General features: G+C 40.2%; 1 protein-coding gene across 1 annotated transcript; it reads right to left on the bottom strand.

Annotated features, from left to right (window-relative positions):
• Positions 1-82: 82 nt before the first annotated feature.
• Positions 83-14,326, bottom strand: FGA (fibrinogen alpha chain). The gene is made up of 6 exons (XM_068278899.1): positions 14,221-14,326; positions 10,499-10,618; positions 6,372-6,555; positions 3,416-3,561; positions 1,514-2,552; positions 83-895 (listed from the first exon to the last, which is right to left on the bottom strand). Exons 1-6 carry the CDS (start codon positions 14,272-14,274, stop codon positions 204-206), a joined length of 2,235 nt encoding a protein of 744 aa, XP_068135000.1. The 5' UTR covers positions 14,275-14,326; the 3' UTR covers positions 83-203.
• Positions 14,327-16,122: the final 1,796 nt, after the last annotated feature.

Raw genomic sequence — 16,122 nt, 5'->3', positions numbered from 1 at the left:
ATAAAATGAACTAGACTGACCATCATGTTAAGGAATAGAGCGATGTTACACAACATAATAACAGAAACAAGACAACCACGAGTCATTGTAAGTCATTTAGTATTCTTTTCAGTTACAATTGCCATACATTAAGCCAGGAATATTAAAAAAACACATAATACAGTAAGGTTTTGGGGAGTGTCTTACAATACAAACAAATGCTATTAAGAAGTTTCAACGGGACGGATTTTCATTTTCACAGTTTTGAGAGAATAATCAGCTGGCTTGAATGACAACCAAACAACTCCATTTTCAGTCTCGTGGACATTATTTCTGGGATCATATTGACCTCCAGTGTAGTAAATCCCATTGAGATTCACAGCTTGGCAGTTATTATACCACCACCCACCTCCATACATTTCAGCACAATTCTCCTCCCATTTGTCACTGTCCTTGTCATAGGTGCTAAATTTCATGCTGTTATGAGAAGTGTGTTTACTGTCGTCTTTAGAGCCTTCTCTGAGGGCATCTCCTGCGGTTCCTTCATAACTATTCACATGAAGAGCATAACCCTCTTCCTCTGACCCTAACTGGAAGATATATTCTGCGTAAGCCTGATTGCCAGACCAGTCTTCTAACTCAATCCTTAGAACTGTCTCCTTTTGGCTCAGTAAGTGTATATATTCATTTCCCAGCCAAAGTTCTCCTTTCCCGCTTGCATCCACAGATCCAAATCCATCCCTGTACTCTTGCCAGGTCCTGTTAAAATTCACAGATCCGTCTTCTCTCTGCTGAATAAGGAGCCATCCTCCTATGTCGGTTTCTTGGTCGCAGTACACTGACAGTTCTTTTGAAGATCCTTGAGGACTGATTTTGAAAATGCCACTTTGGGCACCAGAACTGATATCAGCACAGTCTAAAAAGAAATGCAATTTTTATCTTGTTTACTAAGATAGTCATTTTGATTATTACTGCATGCTGCTAAGGTTGCCAGAGTGTTTGAAGATACACTTAAAAGCTATTTCTCTATGCCCGTGTATCGTTTTACAATAATTCTCTGTGGACCTTGCAAGGAAATGATGTGTTAGGTGCACCGTTTGTAACTAGTGGGAGTCTTCAGTGATGTGCATGATAGTGATCTGCTTTATTTGAAGTTGAGAAGTTAAACAAATTTAAGAAAATCTTCCCCAATTTTGAATATACAACCCATGGTTGGTGTTGCTTGTTTTCAGATAGCATACCCAAATTACCCAATCATAGCAATGTTATTCTGTACTTTGTATTTTTTTACAGTAGTTTAAGTATGCTGTGGTATATTGGACAAGCAAATGTAAATATAATTTGCTATTAATAAAATGTATGTTTATATAAAGAAAATAATTGTGACCTAAACAATGCATGATTAGAATTGTCTTCTTTTTAGTCTCCTACAGAACTCCTAAGTGAATCAGTTTACATTTTGGGCATCTCAATTATGTGTTTCCCCGGCTTTATGTAGATGGAATCTGGCACTGCAACTTTTAGGTTTAGTTACCTGTCCTAGAGTAATCTTTTGATGCTCCTGGTCGTACGCTTCGAGCCCTGAAATCAGGCTCATCTTGTTCTTCACTTTGTCCAACCTGTATTGGGCCAAGGTCTTCAAATATTGGTCCACTCTTAAATTTAGTACCCCATTCGGTTCCATCCTTTGTGGTTTTGGTTCCACCACTTACTACAGTCTTGGAATAAGAGGATGAGCCAGATGAGGCTTGTGTTTTGACGGGTGTGAAAACAGGAACACCAAGGTCTGTATGGCCAAAATCATCAAAATCATCTTCTCCTGCAGTGAATGAGCTCTGAGTTTTAGAGGATGAACTTTGTGTTTTAGTGGTTGAACCGCCTAAAGAAAAGCTACCACCACTCATGGGCTTACCACTAAGAAAGTCCTCCAGACTTGGAATATAACTACCTCCTGCACTACTACTTCCAGTTACTTTTATATTGTATGTGCCATCAGCATCATATTCCCCTTTTCCTTCTTTCTTAAGATTATCTAATGTCTCACACTCTGGTCCACCACTCATTGTTTCAATAATTTCTTCCTTAGGACCACCTGGTCCCTGAGTAATTTTCTTCTTAATGGTTTTGGTACATGAAACTACTCGACTTTCTGTTGTGACTGTTTTACTTCCCCCTGCTTTCTGTGGCTGGGAATTCTGATTCCCATATACAACAAAGGTTTGGGTGGGTTGCTCTTTTACGCCACCATACGTTACAGCTGAAGTGGACACTGATGGTCCACTTACCTCTCTAGTTTTTCCTTCTAGCACAAAAGCGAATTGTTCAACATCACTGAAAATAGGGTAGTCTTCTTTTTGTTGTGCCAGCGCCTTGTATCGTGAATCCACCAAGGGAGCATCTTTAACTGGTCTCATCTTCAGAACAGGTACAGCATTGGAGTTTGGTGTCAGATTAGTAGATTCAGCTTGCAAAAGCTGTTTCTGTATATTTTCATAGCTGTCATAATCTACATTGTAGTCAACACTCTTTGCACATGACCCTTTGCATGACCGAAGTTTAATATCAATGTCAACCTAAAAAAGAGGAAATAATAAAATATTATTAAATTACCATATCTATTCAATTAAACATGTCAGAGAAGACTGTTTGTAAATGAAACTGTAAATATATAAATAAATAAATAAATAAATAAATAAATAAACCCCTCCTTAGCAACCACCACCACCTAGGGTGACCAGTCATTAGGCAACAAAAAGCATTACTCCACCAGTACAGGTACTGCATGATAAGGTCCTGTATACTACTTTGTATGGTTGTATGAGGGGCCCCTGACTTTACATTGCATTGGAGATTCTGAAGCTTACCTTGGACTGAGTTAAAAAAAAAAAAACAGATGGTGGATTAGCACCATTACCACACAGCCATAATAAAGTACGGTACTGGTTATGACATATATAGATCTTATGATATACTGTATATATATTAAACTCCCTGTTGCTGCATTCTCCTGAGTCCCTGTGTCTGTGTGTTGTGCCTGTTGTGCATGCGTGGCCCGAGGACGTACTTCAGAGAGCAGAGGGGGATGGGCAAAGGGGTATGGGTGTGTGCATGCATTTGTGGCTGTCACAGCCATTTTTTTTCCTTGACACCCAACCAAATTCCCCCCCCCCCCCCCCCCCTTGGCCACTCTTGTACAATGAAGCTTCCTTCCAATGGCTGACTCTAGGAACCTAAGCAACCATTCTCTAGTCCCAAGTGTCATCATATATGGACAGTGGTTGTGTTCAAATTCAAAAACTTATTTTCAATATTTTAATTTTCATATGTCAATTTTTCAGGCCGTCAGAGCAGATAGTTGTCGTGGAGACAGGTTACTTATTTGGTACTGAATGTATGATGGGATTTCGGGACAGTACATAAATAGTTGGCGTCTCACCTCAAGGCGTTTCATTTCCACCACTTGATCGCGGACATTTCTCTGCAGCAGCTTGATTCTGTCTATTTGATTGGAAACTTTACTTTTTAGGAACTCGATCTTTCTCCTGAGAGTTTCAGTCACTTGATTATATGAATTATCAAGCTCTAAAAAAGAACAAACAAAGACCAGTTATAGTCATTTGGCAGAAATCATAACCTGAGAATTTGGCATTTTTTGGTGTTCTCTGGTACTGATGTGTGAACAATTAATGGCACCTTGCAGAAAGACAATGCCTTAGCCAATAACCATGAACGCAATAGTGCAATGTTGCATTATTGAAAACTTCAAATCTGAATTCACCATGACATGGGCACAGTAGCAATTGTTTCCTTTGCTATCATAAAGACTATAATATGCAGTAAAGCCCAGAAACATTACCGGCAGCTCTGGTGTGTCAAAAACAGTGCAGAGACTGTGCGGAGCCGTGACTCAAAGAAGCAGAGAGTGATTACCTATGACTAACAGCAGCAGAGGGCAATAGAAACAGCCTCTTTCTCCTGCAAGTCCCACTGTTTGGATGCTGATAGGACCCAAAGCCTTCTTGGGAGGAACAAGCTTCTCTACCCCCCACGCAGCGCAATAGAGATCTCGAACAAAAGAGGTTTCGCTTGTAGCCCTTCAGATATTTAACCCTTTAGGTTCATGGTTGAAGATGCAGAGGAGCTAGTGGGGAAATCAACTAAGTATGGTTTGTGTAAATGTCTTTTAGAAGTTCATCTGAGCTGTGGCAATAAAATAAAATGTTAAGAAAGACTAATGGACAGATTCAGAGGGAGCAGAGGCAGTATAACAAAACATGTACATTCTAAAGGGATGTCAGGGATGCCTCATACTATTGTAATGCCATCACTGCATGGAACAGCATCCACACTCTTCTGTTACTGAACAAGTTTTTGTCAATTGAAGCCCGAGCCAGATTTACCATAAGGCACTGTAGGCAAGTGTCTTCAGGCGCCTGATGATGGAAAGGTGGCTCACTCTCCTCCCCAAGTGCCTTCATCCTCCCTTACATATAGCTTCTCTGCTCTGTTAGCACTATGCAGCCCTAAGTCAGAGAATGGCTGGTTACTGTGAGCCTTATAGCAACTATAAATGTTGATATGGTCACTGTAAACCAGGGGTCTCGAACTCAATTTACCTGGGGGCCGCAGGAGGCAAAGTCAGGATGAGGCTGGGCCGCATAAGGAATTTCACAATCGCGGCGCATCGCCGCCTCTGCCTGCCTCTCTCTCTTCCTTCACAGAGAGGGGCGGGAAGAGGCGGCGATCCATGCGGTGATTGACGTCAGGAGGGGCAGAGCTGAAGCTGAAAGCTCTGCCCCTTCCAGGAAATGCCGGTGGATTGCCCCCCGGGCGATTTGGGGGCTTTGCAGCCCTCGTTTAGCGGCGGGGGTGCGGCGGATTACTTGGGAGCACTGAAGCAAACTATAAGGAAGCTTTTGCCGGCGGGGCCACAAAATATTGTATCGAGGGCCGCAAATGGCCCACGGGCCGCGAGTTTGAGACCACTGCTGTAAACCATAGCTGGTAATAAATCATAGCTGGTAATTATGACACTTTTAAAGGACACATCCGAGGAAAATAAAAAATCAAGGTCTTCTTACCCAGGGTGGAGGAAGATTTTTTATGTCCCTCGCCGCAGCTCTGGTGTCATGGGGTCCCTTCCATTGCAGTTGCTGACCTCGCCAGGTCAGAGTCTTCTGCGCCTGCGCAAGTGCCGCTCGCGTCGCGATTCAGTGGCTGGGAGCGTTTTGCGCAGGCACAGTAGTTCTGTGCCTGCGCAGAATGCTCCAGGCCACCTGTGCATGAACGTGATTACGCTCGCGCAGGTGCAGAAGATGCTTACCTGGCGATGTCAGGATCTGCAACAGAAGAGGACCCCATGACACCAGAGCTGCGGAGAGGGACATATCGGCTGCCAGGGGCTGGAGGAAGCCCTGGGTAAGTAGATCTTGATTTTTTGTTCTCCTCGGACTTTCCCTTTAAACAATACACATTGCCTGGCTGTCCTGCTATTCCTCTGCCTCTAATACTTTTAGTCATAGTTCCTGAACAAGCATGCAGATCAGATGTTTGACTTAAGCTTGACTGCACTTACTGCATGCTTGTTTCAGGTGTATGATTCAGATACTACTGATGCATGAAAGATTAGTAGGACCGCCAGGCAACTGGTATTGTTTAAAAGGAAATAAATACATATAAGGAAATACATATGGCAGGCAGCCTCCATATCTCACTGCTGTTGTTAATTTAAAAAATGTTTTAATGCACTTGTTCATCATCAATTTACCGTGATTTTAATGTAAATCAATGGTAACGTTTTATAAAAAGCTCTCAGAAAGTGCTGATGGCAAAAAAAAAAGCTCAGAAAAGTACTTATAGTGTGTCTGAGCTCTGAGCAAGAGTTTTACAAATCACAAGCACTTAGAAAAGCGCTGCTAGTGGGTTCCAGACCTAAAGCCATCCATCACACCAAAGTATCAGTTAAAGGACCAGTCCAGCGAAAAAAGTGAGCAGTTAAAATATGACTGAACCGACAGGTTTTGGACTAGTCCATCTCCTCATGGAGGATTCTCAGGGTTTTTTTATGTTTTCAAAAGCATTTCCTAAGTACAGTAAGAAACCAGCCAGCCTCCCTACTCATTTGCACACTATTTCGGCTAACTGTTTTTGTTAGACTTAACAACTGTCATTCAGGAAAACTCTGAGAATCCCCGATGAGGAGATGGATTAGTCCAAAACCTGTCAGTTCAATCAGATTTTAACTGCTTATTTTTTTCGTTGTAGTGGTCCTTTAATTTAGAAATTGATTGGGGTGAATTCAAATAATTATTTATGAAAAAGTAAAAATTTACTGTACCATGGTGCATAATAAAGTACAATTTTTTTTTTCCTTCTCTGGTGTTCAAACTTACGCTGCGCTGAAACCAAATTTCCCTTGATGAGCTCGTATGTTTCCTTGGTTGTGATGTCAATGCTCTTGTAGTTGGTTTCCCCATCCTTCAGTTTTTGCCTAATGGCTTGGATTCTCTTGTTGAATTCTCTGTCAGTTTGGTCGGTTAATCCTTGAATTCTGCATCCAGAAGGACATTTAGGGCCCTGCAGATAATATACAAGACCTCAGCATGATGGAATAGATGGAGACATTCTAATTACAAGGATTTCTTGAAGATACAGGGGGACATTGCTGCTAGCATCCTAGATGATCTGGGGCACCCTGTGCACCAGGAAGGAGCAAATAAGGAGCAAATAAGCAGCACACACAGCTATATAGACAGCTTAGGCTTGTGGAAGGTCACTTCTGCAATATCCTGAGTAGGATTATTTAGTCCCACAGAAGGATCGGGGTATGAGATACATATATTGAATATTATTATGAAGCAGATTGTGTAGGTAAACCAAGGACAAACCCAGGATTTTTAAGTGGGGGATTCCTGAAAGGTCTCTTTCAGCCATTCACAATACAGTATAATAATCTGGTAGGACATCATGCTGGGTACACATGATGCAATTTACCGTCCGACTGACAGGATCTGACAATTATTTCCTAAATGTCCGATCTGCTCCTGATCGACAAAGGGATAGATCAGGAGCAGTTTGGATACAGATATTAATGAGGACAGTCAACATTGGTAATGAAGGGGAAAGTGAATGATTCACACACCAGGGCACAGGGCTGTGCTCATACCTGACTCTGTTAAAGGGAACCTTAACTGAGAAATGATATGGATGTTTCCTTTTAAACAATACCAGTTGCCTGGCAGTCCTGCTGAGCACTTTGGCTGTAGTGGTGGTTGAATCACACACCTTGCAGCTAATCCAGTCTGACTTCAGTTAGTAGAGCACCATATCTCCATGCTTGTTGAGGGACTGTGGCTAAAAGTATTAGAGACACAGGATCAGCAGGAGAGAAAGGCAACTGGTATTATTTTAAGAGGAAAAATCCATAGCCTTCTCAGTTTAGGTTCCCTTTAAGTTCCCCAGAGCTGCTCCATGCTCTGTACACCCGCTACTGCTACATGCAAAGTCATCTGTAGCCGGGAAAGAAAGGGGGCAGTGCTGTGAGATGCAGGATGCCTGCAGATATTCTGGTGTCTCAATGTGCCTGTCCCCAGATACTGCACCGGCCCTGGTCTGAGGGGGGGGGGGGGGGCTCTGGGCAGCTGTAATCCCCCTGCATTTGCCTATGGGTAAACCCCTAATACTACATAGAGGTGTTAAAATTGGTCAGTGATTGGCTAATCATAATTGAAAGTGTGGGCTTAACAGTATATGGATCACTTAAGAGGGTTTACCTTCACAATCTGCTCATACAATTTAATATCTGTTGACCCTCGCGCTACATGGTGGTAAAGTCCATCAGCGATTGACCAGTTATAATTGAAAGTGTGAACCAGGCCATCCTTTTTTAAATTTCTTTTTAATTTAAGAATTACAATCACATTACTTAGGGTAACATTATCCTTGATGAATGGGCTGAAGAATGGCTGTTTTACTAAGAGCACAGAATATAGAGACCTACACACATTTCCACTAATAATCAGTAGAAAGTTGATCCAGGCTTTTTATCTGACTATCTGGAACTTGAGACAAATTTAGTTTCTTCTTTTTTTTTTTTTTTTTTTTTGAGTCTAAGTATGTTACTGTACCAAACTACAACTTCAGTGCCTAAGAGCATCCATACACATGCCACTTTTCCAAGGAATGTCAGCTATTTAAAGGGAATCTGAGCTGAGAGGGATATGGAGGCTGACAAGTTTATTTCCTTTTAAATAATGCGCATTGCCTGGCTATCCTGCTGATCCCCTGCCTCTAATACTGTCAGTCATAGACTCTGCAAAAACATGCAGATCAGATGTCTATGACAAATATCACAACATTAGTTGCATGCTTGTTTCAGGTGTGTGAATTAGACCTTACTGACCAGAAAGATCAGCAGGACTGCCAGGCAACTGGTATTGTTTAAAAGGAAAATAATATGGCAGCTTCCATAGGTTTCACACCTCGTGTTCCATGTAAGACGTATTTGCGGTTAGAGCCCTTTTCCATTTGCGAAGTGATGAGAGTGCGGCAACCTAGCTGCATCACATCACTTCTGCTCTCATTCCCGTCACTGCCGCATCTCCCGATGCGGAAGTGAATGGAGGAGACGGGACATGGATGCGGGCAGATGCAGCCATGCGAGAATCTGCAGCATGCTGCAGATTCTCAGATTGTTCCACATAACCAGCACACAATTGTTCCATTGCCGTGCATTGGTTACAGTTCGGCCGCAGTGCAATGCGGCTATGTAGTGTGCAGTGGAAACAGGCCCTTACTACTAGCAGTGTAACAGAGTAACCAAGCAGCTCAGGGTGACCCAAACTACTAGGAATGTGTAGGGGGATAAAAGGGACCAAAAAGCCCTCTTACTAAAAAAGCAAAGCTTGGTGTAATTGCCTTCTTAAAACAGAAGGAAATTTGCAATAATTCAGTTATAAATGAACATTTGTGGTTACCCACAATGCACTACTACTAAATATGCAAATTATCCCTTTTCGCCCTTCTTAAGCCAAGCAAGCATCCAGAACCGCTGGTATATAGCAAGCCTATAGCTTAAAGTTTTACACAGCCATATCAAACCCACATGTAGACAGCCTGTTTCAGACTTCTGGTCCTCATCAGTACATGGCAGGGATTGATAAGGCTGTATGAAATAGGGCTTGGACCAGTACAACAGAGTAACCAAGCAGCTCAGGGTGATCCAAACTACTAGGAATGTGTAGGGGGATAAAAGGGACCAAAAAGCCCTCTTACTAAAAAAGCAAAGCTTGGTGTAATTGCCTTCTTAAAACAGAAGGAAATTTGCAATAATTCAGTTATAAACAACTAGCAGTGTAGAGATGCTCTAGGTAGGAAGAGACAGATTTATGCATGCATTGATAGTATTCACAAAGCTTTCTAAACATAGTAGAATTTGATGGAAAAAAAAATAATATTTCCTCCCTTTAATATAAGAAAATGGATAAACTGCTGCACTGGATTTAGAAGTGCAAACGATCTCAGTAATACCTGGCAAATCTCTAATCTAATGATGCTATTGTAGACAGACCAAGTTCTTTTTGATCCAAGCTTACCATTTCTATGTAATATAAGGTAACTGCCTAAATTATCCATTCAATATATTTACTCAGTTTACCCTTCTACTACATAGATTTGGTAAAATTGGATGAAAAAGATTGGATCGTTAGTGGCCACCTTAAGATGGTTGGCTGTTGAGATGCAACAATGCAATCTGGATGGATTTATCTTGGCAAGTTTTCAGAAGCATTGATATTCAACAGCCAAGATAGACACACTGGCACCAAACTGTAATAGAAATTGCTTTTTGTGCTGCAATTTTACTTGTCCTAAGCTTTAATATTTTAAGGCCAGATTAACAATTCCACAGATATAGAATATAAATTATGTGAGTGATGCAAGACACTGATAAAGCACACAGTACTGGAATGCCATAACAAAGTACACTTACAGTACGGTAGCTATTAGTCATTTCATTTCACACTTCTCTGATTCTGAATGCAAATGTCTCAGCAATATGCACAAGCTTCAGTGTATAATGGGTCCCAGAACCTAACAGATTGTAGGTTGCTTAAATGTAGTGTCATTATTTATTTTATGATTTCCAACTAGTGATGGTCGTGTCTAGGAGAACTCATGAAGAAGCATTTGACCTGTTTGATCAGATGATAGATTTGCAAAGCTCTGATTTGCTGTGATCACGTTCTGCTTTAGCACATGATCATGACTAGCAAATTAGAGACTTACATATCCATCACCTGACCAAACGGACCACATGCTTCTCCATGAATTCTCCTAGCCATCACTATTTCCAAAGTGATAGAATTAAAGCCTGGAGCGCAACAGAAATTGCTGGCATGTTATAAATGTATTATTAATGATATATGAATACATTAGATGTATGTTAATTATGTTATATTAAAAAGTGGTAAGCAGACGGAAGTACCGTATATATATCTGATCTTACAGCGCCCTCACTTACATAGTCGTCATCAGCACAAATGGGCCAGTTCTTCTCTTGCTTGCAGCTGGTTTCAGCCTTCTGCTCTACAATTCTGGGACCACGACCTGTAGCACCAGTATCCTCAAATGTTTCTGCTGTCTGTTTAGTGAAAAGCAAAATGATAGGATTGATGAAACCTGCAATGCTCTTATAATCTTCTTTATAATTATTATTAATTATTTATAACTATTATTTATAATCATTAAAGGACCACTATCACAAAAACAAATAAACATTTAAAATACAGGTGTCCACATACTTATAAGAAGCACAGTTCTCCTAGATTAAAATTCCCTATAAATTACGTTATACCTATGTTACCGTCATTAAAAGACGGTAGTAAAAATCTGACAGATCTGACATGTTTCAGACTAGTCCATCTCCTTTTGGAGTATTTTCAGCATTTCTTTTATTCCTTACAAAACCACTCTGTGGAAAGGATCTATACTAAGATGTCGGCCAGCTTGCCTACTCATTTGCACACTATTTTGCTAGTTGGACTGAGCAACTACGTTTTAGTCAGTGCTTTTGTAAATAAAGAAAACCCTGAGAATCCTCCATGAGGAGATGGACTAGTCCAAAACCTGTCAGAGCTGATTTTTACTTCCTACTGTAAGTGACAGGAATGTAGTAGAAAAGTAATTTGTACTGGGACAGATGTACTTCTTATGTGTGTATGTGTACACATGTATTTTAAATTGTAACATTTAGTCGGGATACTGGTCCTTTAATCAATTTATTATTAAAAGAAAACGCTAACGTTTGCTAAAAGGAATCAGGATAGAAGATATAGCAGATTGAAAGGGTTCTTAAGGTGCTCCCTAGATGCCCCCATTCTTCCTATTATGATCTTTCCTGTCTAAAGGTGTCCATACACGGGTCAATAATTCCGGGAGATTTAATCACTTTGCTCAAATCTGCCAAGCAGTGATCTTTTATAAAACATTATCGTTGGAAATATAACCTGCCTGTTTAAAGCACAGAGAGAGGTATGGAGTATAATACTGTATATTTGATTCCTTTCAAATAATGCAAAGTGCACATTGCTTGGCTGTCCTGCTTATCCTCTGCTTCTATGTAACAGTTTTAGCCATGGACCCTGAACAAGCATGCAGATCAGGTGCTCTTACCGAAGTCTGACTTCGATTAACCGCATGCTTGTTCGGGGTTGTTCCAGACACTATTATTGCTAAAGAGATCAGCAGGGCTGCCAGGCAAAAGGTATTGTTTAAAAGGAAATACTTATGGTAGCTGCCATATGCCTTTGACTTCAGGTGTTCTGTAAGGTTCGTTTCATGTAGGCAGCTGCAAGCGGCGCATTAACCACCTATCAGCTGCTTGCATACACTGGCGCGATATGAGGTGGTTTCTTACTGCCAGGTACCTTCTCTATGTGTCAAACACTGACATGTATGAGGTTACAAAAGCTGTCATTCGGCTGCATTGAAGCCGGAAGGATCTCATTGGCTGGCAGATGAAAGGTTGACTGCCTGACAAGCGTGAAGTTCAGCTGTGACATAAGCTTTACTAATACAGAACCTGATCAATGATTCGGCACAACAGAGCAGTGTATTAAAAATGTCTGACTGCAAAGGTCTAAACCTCTGCACTATAATGAGGGTTACTGAATAAGTGGTTATGCAGGTGTATTCACATGCACACACCTGTAACAAGAAACATTATTCTTAGCAAACAGTCCTTGGTGCATACATACAATAGCAATAGGACAACAACTGATTAAGTAACCCTTCCTTTGGGTCTGATGTAGCCCATCATTAGTGGGACAAACCCTTCCAATAATAGATGATTGTTAATACATGTAGGCCAGGCTTCAAGAATTAGTTATGTTCTCTAATGATTTACATTCTGAAGATGTCTTAGCAAATTGGACCTGTTGGGTTACATGATACAGAATTAAAAGTAACAACCCAATCACATAGTAATTCCCGTGTTGCTTTTTCAAATAAATGTATGTTTTTCTATTCTATGTTCTATGTTAATTCTATGTTAAATTGTGTCATTGGGTTTACATGTTCAGCTTATATTTTTATTTAAAGGACAACTATAGTGAGAAGAATATGGAGGCTGCTATATTTATTTCCTTTTCAACAATACTAGTTGCCTGACAGTTCTGCTGATCAATTAGGCTGCAGTAGTGTCTGAATAACATGAGAAACAAGCTACAAGCGACAGCTAATCTTGTCAGATCTGTCAACAATGCCTGAAACACCTGATCTGCATATGCTTGTTCAGGGTCTATGGCTAAAAGTATTAGAGGCACAGGTTCAGCAAGATAGCCAGGGAACAAGTATTGCTTAAAAGGAAATCAATATGGCAGCTTCCATATCCCTCTTGCTTCAGTTGTCCTTTAACTACACTCAGAAATCTATTAAATGATATAACTCTCTAAATGTTTGCTTTCATGATGATTCATTTTGCCACTATTACATGAATGATAAATCACTTGTATATTATTTATGCACTGTAAGCATAATGGCTATAGGAAATTAAAAAAAATGCAATCTAGTTGCCATGGATATGGGCATATGGAGGGAATGGAAAACAACATGAAAACACATTGCTTTCTGTTTTCTGTTTATCTGTTTCTCGTGATCAATTTTTTTCCTTTTCGGAGGGGATGAGTGGCAGATAATAGCATTCAGAGATAAAGTGTTCCTTTAAAGGACACATGAACTGAGAAGGATATGGAGGCTGCCATATGTATTTCCTTATAAACAATACAAATTGCCTGGCTGTTCTGCAGATCCTCTGCTTCCAATAATTTTAGTTATCAACCCTGAACAAGCATATGCAGATCAGATGACACTACAGATGCCAGAAAGATCAGCAGGGCAGCCAGGCAACTGGTATTGTTTAAAAGGAAATAAATATGCCAGCCTTCATATCTCTCTCACTTCAGAGGTCCTTTAAGACGAACAGACAGTTTACTTTGCACTTATTCCTATAAGTATACTTTATGATACAAGACAACAAGAAACAATAGAGCAGCCAGTCATTCCTTATCTCTGATCTTCTGGCTGTCATGCTGATTCTTTGCCTGTGGTAAATTCTAAGGCCTTGGCTCAAGTCAAGTATGCAGCGCAAGAGTTCTGCCTTCACTTCACTGTATGCATTTTTGCTCCAGTTATGTGACTCAGAAAGCACTGAAGCCAAAGAATCACTGTGACAGCCAGGAAGCAGGAATTGTGGAGTCAATTCAACCATTACAAACTGCATCATTCTCTCTGCACCTATTATCTTTTACCCAAAACAAGTTTCTATACAGACAGATAGAATCTACATCTATTCACTATCTAATGTGTATTCAATTATGACTATAGCATTCATCTAACAACTAATGTATATAAATTTGTCTGCTTGAAAACATAGCGACAAGACAAATAACATTTATATTGCGCTTTTCTCCTGGCAGACTCAAAGCGCTTTGAGCTGCGGCCACTAGGGTGTGCTCAGTAGGCAGTAGCAGTGTTAGGGAGCCTTTCCCAAGGTCTACTTACTGGATAGGTGCTGGCTTACTGAACAGGAAGAGCCGAGACTTGAACCCAGGTCTCCTGTATCAGAGGCCGAGCCCTTAACCATTACACTTCCAGCCACCAGAAAATGTAAATTAAGCATCTAACTAAGAAAAAGTAAAATAGAGACAGCAGTTAGCAGACTATAGAGAATACCATGCACCATACCCAAGCCGTGCTCACGAGGCAGAGCAACAGGGTTACGACTGTTGCTCTCAGCATCTTTTTGGCTTTGAGTGAAGATTATAGTGAGATTGTGGCAACTAGATGTGCTTTTTAAGCTTCCCCTGTATTCTGAGATGAATCATTGGTCCGTGTTTTGTTTACAAAGCTAATAAGACCTCTGTACCCGCTTGATGTTACTGCCCAGGTCACTGTTGCTCAATTAACTGAGTAAATTTATTCAAGGTTTGCACTGATGACCTGCTGTTCTTGGACCCCGTGTGCTGCTGGACACACTAAGGTCTGATGAGTGGGAGAAGACAAACAAGTAGGAAGACAAGACCACTGACATCAAGAGCTCATTATGCATCATGACATTTTCGGTAAAGTCACACTCACCCCTCAAATATTATGTACTTCATTTTGGAAATTCATGACACATCCGGTGCATAAAAAAGGCACATTGTGAGAATGATGCAGGTACAACAGAGTAGTACCCTGTTGAGAAATATACCGTAAGGTAACAAACACGTATTAACGAATTGCTCATGTTGTAAGGGCATAGACATAGTCAAAAATCTTTCCAATGTTTGCAAAATACACATACAAGATTGCAATACTAAAATTACACAATCGAACAACATTAAAAAATATTGTACTGTGCAGTTTTATGGGTGATACAGTATATGTTTGAGATAAAGAATGTTGATAATGTTGGTACCATTGATTAGAGATGGCACCATCAGTAAAGACAGCATCTTGTCCCAGGTGGCTACTAGAAGTATTTTGTTGTACTGAGTGACTAGTGTTGTATATTTAAATGTTTGTCACACTGTTAGGCTTTGGGAATGTTATTTTTGCTCTAATTTTCAATTGTTGTTTAACAACATCTCCGCCATTCAGCACACTTTTTTTCATTAATTTTGTTATCAACATACTAGCTGTAAGGCTGCCTCCAATACCCTAAATGAAGCAGCAGAGGTACAGCAGAAGGTGAGTATCAGTTAGGTTATTAGTTAAAGGGGCACTATGGCGAAAAATTGTAAAATTTAAAATATGTGCAAACATAGACAAATAAGAAGTATGTTTTTTCCAGAGTAAAATGAGCCATAAATTACTTTTCTCATATCTTGCTGTCACTTACAGTAGGTAGTAGAAATCTGACATAAGCGACAGGTTTTGGACTAGTCCATCTCTTCATGGGGGGATTCTCAGGGATATATTTATTTTCAAAAGCACTTAGTGAATGGCAGTTGCTCTGTCCAACTGCCAAAAAACTGTGTAGCGAGCAGGGAAGCTGGTCAGCATCATTGTTTAAATCCTTTTAGGGAATATCTTTATAAAGAAATAAAAACCTTGCTGAGAATCACCTATAAAGAGATGGACTAGTCCAAAGCCTTTCACTTCTGTCAGATTTCTACTACCTACTTTAAGTGACAGCAACATAGGAGAAAAGTAATTTATGGCTCATTTTACTCTGGAAAAAACATACTTCTTATTTTAAGCAATATTTAGGAAGTTTAATGTAAAGGGATAGCTTAGGGGAAGTTAAATTTATTTCTTAGAGTTAAGTGGTTAGTATGAGGGATAAGCGAAAGAGCTGCTTGCAGTATTGCGAGAATTTTTTTGAACATCCGAATCTCACAAATCGTCTTCACAAAATGGAAATACTAAAACAATGCGGTAATATAATCTATTGTCGAACTTTATATATGATCATTATAGTTCATGTCTTTGACCATAAATACAGTTTTCGACCAGTAAGTAAGAAAATGACAATCGAATCTATGATCAAAGACTAAAACGTTTTAAGATTGTATATATACAATGAAAATAGGGTCGTATTTACATATATTTCTTTTGTGCGACTGGGTATGCAAATACAATTACAACAGCTATCATGATGAG

The sequence above is a fragment of the Hyperolius riggenbachi genome, chromosome 1, assembly GCF_040937935.1.
Source record: "Hyperolius riggenbachi isolate aHypRig1 chromosome 1, aHypRig1.pri, whole genome shotgun sequence".
NCBI lineage: Eukaryota > Metazoa > Chordata > Amphibia > Anura > Hyperoliidae > Hyperolius > Hyperolius riggenbachi.
Note: the sequence above shows the minus strand (reverse complement) of the source record. Positions and strands in the feature narration are given on the sequence as shown.